The sequence below is a fragment of the Stomoxys calcitrans genome, chromosome 1, assembly GCF_963082655.1.
Source record: "Stomoxys calcitrans chromosome 1, idStoCalc2.1, whole genome shotgun sequence".
Lineage (NCBI taxonomy): Eukaryota > Metazoa > Arthropoda > Insecta > Diptera > Muscidae > Stomoxys > Stomoxys calcitrans.
The window spans coordinates 107,236,938-107,244,422 of record NC_081552.1 but is presented as its reverse complement, the minus strand read 5'-3'; the positions used below and the strand labels follow the sequence as shown (position 1 = coordinate 107,244,422).

At 37.5% G+C, this 7,485-nt stretch overlaps 1 protein-coding gene across 1 annotated transcript; it reads right to left on the bottom strand.

Annotated features, from left to right (window-relative positions):
• Positions 1-1,752: 1,752 nt before the first annotated feature.
• Positions 1,753-2,139, bottom strand: LOC131996741 (uncharacterized). Its single transcript, XM_059366590.1, has one exon. The coding sequence runs from the start codon at positions 2,137-2,139 to the stop codon at positions 1,753-1,755; it is 387 nt and encodes a 128-aa protein (XP_059222573.1).
• Between the last annotated feature and the right edge of the window lie 5,346 nt (positions 2,140-7,485).

The following is a 7,485-nucleotide window of genomic DNA, read 5'->3' as shown; positions in this document are numbered from 1 at the left end:
AGCTTTGTGTAAAATTTCTTCTAACAACTGCCTGACCCGCTTCGAATTCTCTTATTCTTGATTTCAGATTGTAAATTCTTTCATTTTTCTTATATGCCGATTTTAATTTCGTAATAATAATAATAATAATGTGAATTTGTCCTTTCTCTGCATGTTGGTATCACTCTTCCAATATCTCCAATCTTCTCATAATATAAAAATCCTTTCCATGTGTTATCATATGTTGGCCAAAAATTATCTGGTACGGTGTTTCACCTGTCGTTGCATGGATAGTATTTCTCAACGCACAGTTCACACTCGGTAAGTAAGCGTCCCACAGACGATGATCTTCATTCGCATACGCTCGTAGTGCGGAGTTTATTGATCTATTTACCCGTTCACTTGCATTCGACTGCGGACTGTAAAGTGCAGTGAACTGATGTTTGATACCAAATGTCCCCATTAATTTCTCAAAGCCTCTACTCTTGAACTGCGTACCGTTATCAGAGACTATAACCTCTGGAACACCATAGCACATAAAAATTTCATCCCTTAAACATGAAATTATCGGTTTTGACACTAGCTTTTTTAATGGCTTGAGAAAACTAAATTTTGAAAAATGATCTAAAATTATTAATATCCCTATGTGTCCACTCCGAGTTCTGGGAAATGGTCCAATGAGGTCTATATAAAGCCTCTGAAAAGGTATTTTCGTCTCAATCATCTGGCCCATTGGCGGTCGTAAAATTGATGTTGGCACCTTGGAAGTTTTACAAATTTTGCAGGTTCCAATATATTCTTTTACATCTGTTACCAATCTAGGCCAATAAAAGTATCGTCTAATTAATTCCGTGGTTTTCGCAATACCACAGTGGGATACATTAGGTTGATTATGGGCAGAGTAAATAGCATTGTTCCTCAGCTCCCGTGGTAGTACTAACCTCCAAGAGTGTCGATCGTCCATATCTCCCGTTGTAAAGGTTACTCTCTTGTAAATATAGATCCCATCTATTTTAAAATCAGGATATTCCGACTTGGTTAGTGTATCACGCCATCTTGAATACTCTTCACCGCGAAAAGCATCTGAATCTAAATCTACGGTCGGCAACACTTCAATATTCACTTCGGACACAACATTTCTATCTACAAACGCTCGTGAAAGCGCATCAGGTACAATATTCGCCCTGCCTTTTCGGTGTTCAATAGTAAATTTGAAGACTTGCAATTTCAATGCCCATCTGGCTAAACGTCCAGACAGGTCACTTTGGCGCATCAGCCACTTCAGGCTGGCATGATCCGTCACAACCTTAAATTCATACCCCTCAATGTACGCTCGAAATCTCTTAATAGCCAAAACAACGGCTAAACATTCCAATTCAGTAATCGTGTAATTTCTTTGAGCCTTGTTAAGCTTCTGGGACATATATGCTATGGGTCGTTCAATTCCCTCACTGTCCTCTTGGGCTAAGACCGCTCTCCCTCCAACTGTACTGGCATCGCACTGTACTATAAATGGTTTTGCAAAGTCAGCATGAACTAACACTGGTGCGCTACATAATTTCGCCTTTAACAATTCGAATGAATTCTGAGCATCTTCCGTCCATTTGAATACCCTTTTCGTAGACAGCAATTCAGTCAATGGAAACGTGTACTTTGAAAAATCCTCGATGAAACGACGGTACCAACCAATCATGCCCAAAAATTGTCGAAGAGATCGCAATGAAGTCGGTGTTGGAAACTGTGATATTGCATTTACTTTCTCCGGATCAACCTTTAGCGAACCTTCTTAACTGTGACAGCATTCAGTTTCCTACTATCAACCCAAAATCTAACCTTTTCTGGCTTCTCTATTAAAACTCCCGGGGAAGACCAAGCAGATTGCGGACATTCTTCAATTACCCCTAACGAAAGCATCCTGTCAATTTCGGCACACAATAGTTTCTCTTTTGCTGGTGAAATTGGATAATATCGCTGTTTTATGGGTTTCGCATCACCCGTATCGATGTTGTGCTCAACAAAATTTGTACAGCCTAAGCCTTCCTTCTCTGAATTAGGGAACATATCCACTATAGCACGTAGTTTCCGAGTCTTTTCGTCCGATAATATAATAAAATCAGAATCACTACTGTGATTTTTGACTTCAAATATTTCATTAATCATATTTATAGAGATCTGAAATTTATTCCAGAAATCCATTCCGCATATGATATCCTGCTTTATAGATTTTAATACTAAAAATTCAAAGTTACACTCCTGATTTTGAAAAGTGAATTCCAAATTAACTATGCCTGAAATGTCCTGTCTCTACCCATCTGCTGTTCTCACATTACCATGACACTTTCTAAAGTTTGGTAAGTGTTCTATTTCTTGAGCCAATCTACCACCAATTACACTTCTATTTGCCCCACTATCCAACAGGGCAAAATACAATTTATCTTCGATAGTCAATGGCAAAAATGGTCTTGTATCATTATCTTTTATCACTATCGACGCAACCGTACATTTCTTAAAAGATTTTAGTTTTCTCCAAAAATTTCTCATACGAATAGCACTACGTTTAGATTTGGTTCCTTTCCTTAAACTAAAATTCAAACCTACACGCTTATTTTTCACCAAATCATGTGGTATAAATTCAAACTCACCTTAAAATTTAGCATTATCCACATCACTGTCTATCTTTATATCATTTACTTCCTTAACGGTGCATAAGGATGTCCCTTCTTCAAATAAGGAACATCCCTCTTCGAGTTTCCCGAATTGTTACATTTTTTACTGTTAGGTTTAAACATATTTTTTAGACCACATCCATAACAAAATACTGTTCTGTCCTTTTCGCAATCCTTATAAGTGTGGCCATATTCTTCGCAATTCCAGCATTGTGTTTGCCTATGCATTTTAAGCAACTCACCATCGACTAGTTCTTCCTCTAATTCATCTACTTCCTCACTAATTTCAGAAATTTTTCCCTTATCACGGAACTGTCTATAACGATGTAGTGCTTGCATATCGCCTACGAACTTCTCATGCTTTCTAACAGCTTTCCTCAATTCTGCTACACTACCAATATTAAAGTGCAATAATTTATGACGTATTTCAGACCTTAGATTACGTGTTAGCGTTTCGCAAATTTCCTCTTCATCCATTGGCAAGCGAAGTTTATCAGATAAACCCATTATTGCATCACAATAGTCATCGAATGTCTCGTTTAGTCTTTGTTTCCTACGACGCATATCGTCCCTAATGTCGTAATCGTTGTAGAATTCCTTATATTGTCTCTTTAAGGCAGTAGCAAGTTCGGACCACTCTATATTGTCTTTTTGGCGATGGTACCTCTAAAACCACCCTAAAGCTTTATCGTCGAACAATAAATGAGCATACTTGCATAACAATTGAAAATCGCCTCCTAGAGTATTCTCCGTCATAATATTGACCCTATAGATAAACTCGTCAATGGAGATATCATTACTACTTCCAGTAAACGCTAATTTCCAATTTCTTATTACATTCATAGTCTTCTCGGAAGAAATCGGAGGAGTATAAGGACTACCATTAGCTTCTCTAGGACGTATCTCTTGTTGTTAAATGAATGTAAAAACACCTTTTTATATTACTACTTTTAATTTTGTTAACCTATCGAGTAGACATTGTCATTTAGTATTTCTGTATTTTCATATGAATACATAATTTTCTGTTTGAATAAAACATTTAAACACAATAGGTTATGGGCCTATAGACACGCAAGAATAATTTTTTTCAATCGGTTTTTTTTTTTGTGAACAAAAAAAAATTTTTGAGAAATATATGGCCAGCAACCAATTATCAACTCCTTTAGAGCGATTTAAGGGCAGGGAGAATTTTGATGTCTGGAAGAGACAAGCAAAATCATTATTGGTGATAAAAGGATGCTGGAAGGCTGTCAAGGAGGCAATGCCCAACACAGAAGTTGACGAAAGAGCTTTAGCAGAAATTACGCTAATGATTGACCCCAATAATTATGGACACATCGCTACAGCAACGACTGCCAAAGCTGCATGGGATGCATTGCTTAAAGCGTATGAAGATACAGGACTAACTCGGAAAGTCGAGCTATTGAAGCAGCTGGTCAATATTAAGTTAAAGGATTATACATCTGTTCAAGACTACGTAAATGAGCTGGTTATCATGGCGATCAAGGTAAACAACGCAGGCCTCAATGTAGACGATGAACTAACAGCTTCATTGATGTTAGCTGGATTGAGCGACGATTTTAAACCTTTGGTAATGGCCGTAGAGAATTCTAAAGAAAAATTTACCGTTGATATTGTCAAGAATCTTTTGTTGCAAGACGCAAAGTTCGACCAGACCTGTGAAAAAGATGCTGTTCTTCAAGCCAAATCAAGCAAGAAGACCAAAAAGCAATTCGTCTGCTATAATTGTAACAAGATTGGCCACATCGCTAAAAATTGTCCAAACCGAAATGACTCCAACCAAGTTGTCAAAGGAAATTCTGGTAAGAAGTCTGAACTTTTATTTGCTAGATCTGAATCTGTCCTCTGTGCAAATGCCTTTACCAATGCGAACACGAATGCTTCGTCGTGGTATATAGATAGTGGTGCAAGTAACCACATGATCAATTCTGATGAATATATGTATAACAAGAGGAATGTTGAAGGAAGGAAGGTCATTGTGGCAAATAAAGAAGAACTTCAAGTGAAGTGCGTTGGAGATATAGACTTGGAAGTTAATCAGGGAAAGAAATCAGGCCTTGTGACAATAAAAGATGTGGAATATGTTCCAAATTTATGTGCAAATTTGCTTTCTGTCAGACAAATCACCAGAAATGGTAAAAAAGTCATATTTGAAGGTGATTCGTGTAAAATTGTTGGTGACAGAAAGAATGTTGTGGCTTCTGCGAAGGTAACCAATGATTTATACCGCTTGGAATGTAATACTGGCAGTTCGAATTCAAACGCATTTTCGGTTACTAATGATTTTAATATTTGGCATCGCAGAATGGGACATATTTGCAACACAAATTTAGAAGCAGTAAAAAAGGCAAGTTTTGGAGTTAATTTTTCTATGAAAAATTTGGATCCGTGCACGGTGTGTGTAAAAGGCAAACAGACTCGTAAACCGAATAGAGAAGAAGGCATACGAGCTAAAGAACTCTTGGAGATTATTCATTCTGATGTCGTTGGACCGTTACAAACTGAATCTTTCTCCGGCAAGCGTTTTATGGTGACATTCGTGGATGATTTCTCTAGAAAAGTTTTTGTGTATCCAATTGCCAGAAAATCAGAAGTGTACTCTAAGTTTGTGGAATTCAAAAATCTAGCGGAAAAACAAACTGGAAAGAAAATCAAAATCCTTCGATCTGATAATGGAGGCGAATATGTGAGTTTAGAGTTTTCTAAATTTTTGAAAGACCATGGAATAATTCACCAAACTACCTGTCCCTATTCGCCTGAACAAAATGGGGTAGCTGAAAGAATGAATCGTACTATAATCGAGAGAGTACGTTGTATGTTAATCGATAGTTGTCTGGATAACCGATTCTGGGCTGAGGCTGCTGCTACTGGAGCTTTTTTGATAAATAGAGTTCCGTGTAGAGGATTGGAAAAGTGTCCAGAAGAAATTTGGTCAAACCGTCGTCCCAATTTGAAGTTTTTGAGAGTATTTGGATGTCCAGTGTTGGTTCATGTACCGAAGGAAAAGAGATATAAGTTAGACTCAAAATCAATAGATTGTATAATGGTGGGCTACAGTGCAAACCGCAAGGCGTATAGACTATTGAACACCCAGAAAAACGAAATCATAGAAAGTCGTGATGTTGTGTTTTTAGAGCACGGGAAAGTCAATATGGATTCAGGCAATCAACAAAATTTTTACTATCCCGAAATTGTACAACATGCGGACATTGATTCAAGGGAAAGAGACAATGATAATGAATTGAAGAATGAATCAACATCCACATCGAGCTTTAATGATAAGGATTCTGTATTGGCTGACATGAACGAAACGTTAACACCAAACGAAAATCCGATTGAAGGCTCTGACACAGAAGATGAATATGCAGACTTAGAGTGTTTTTCAAATGCTGAAGAAAATGAAAGACAATGCGATAGCCCATGGTCATCGAGAACAAACAACAGACAAATGAATCACGAGGGACCTGTCAGGAAATCTGAGCGCATTGCTGCAAAAAGACAACAGTCGTCGACTTTTTGCGCCACAGATTATGTTTCAAGTGATCCTGGCAATTTTCAAGAAGCAATATCATCGGAAAACGCAAGTGATTGGAAAACAGCGATGGAAGAAGAAATTAGTTCGTTGGATTCAAATAAAACATGGATCTTGACTGAACTTCCACCAGGTGAAAAGTCGATTCAATCTAAATGGGTTTTCAAAACGAAGTACAATGATGATGGCACGCCTATGAAGTTCAAAGCACGGCTTGTTGCGCAAGGGTTCACTCAGCGAGAAGGTATAGATTTTAATGAAACATTCGCACCAGTTGTAAGATACAGTTCCATAAGATATTTAGTTTCTTTGGCCGCTAAATATAATATGATGATACATCAAATGGATGCAGTAAGTGCGTATCTTAACGGGAGTCTCAAAGAAACCATATATATGCAGCAACCGGAAGGTTTCAAGGATGGTTCAAAGAAGGTGTGTAAACTTTTAAAATCAATATATGGATTGAAACAGTCTGGAAGAGTCTGGAACGAGACTATAAATGCTGAGTTTTTAAAGATGGGGCTTATTCGTAGCGAAATCGACCAATGCATATACTTTAAAGTAACAGACGAATTTAAATTATATGTAGCAATATACGTCGATGATGTTCTTATTTTTTCCGACAAAATGAAGATAATTATGAATTTAAAGAAAAAGTTATCGAAGGCATTCCAAATGAAGGACATGGGAGAGGTGTCAAATATACTTGGTATGCGGATAACACGAGAAAAAAATAGTATAAAGATCGACCAATCAAAATATATTGAAGATGTTTTAAAGCGTTTTGGAATGTTTGATTGCAATCCCACAACAACGCCAATAGGTGTGAATCAAAAACTTTCAACTTCAATGTGTCCCAAGAATCAAAAAGAAATTAAAGAAATGTCGCAAGTTCCATATATGCAAGCAGTTGGATGTCTTTTGTTTGCATCACAAGTATCGCGTCCAGATATTACCTATGCTGTAAATTTGTTAAGCAGATTTAGCAAAAATCCTGGAAAAGCTCATTGGGAAGCCGCAAAGCGGGTAATGCGATACCTCAAGGGGACTTTAGATTCACAACTTGTTTATAGAGCTGATTTGAAAGAATCTAACATAAAAGGCTACTGCGATGCAGACTGGGCCGGAAATATTGATGATCGACAATCAACCACCGGATATGTGTTCTTGCATCAATCAGCAGCTGTGTCATGGGCAACTAAGAAACAGAAGACTGTAGCTTTGTCGTCAACAGAAGCAGAGTTCATGTCTTTAACTGCTGCGATACAGGAATCTGTGTATCTAAAA

Bases quoted from the DNA above. Each gene is read 5' to 3' on its own strand.
- LOC131996741 (XM_059366590.1), bottom strand. From the start codon at position 2,139: ATGATTAATGAAATATTTGAAGTCAAAAATCACAGTAGTGATTCTGAT.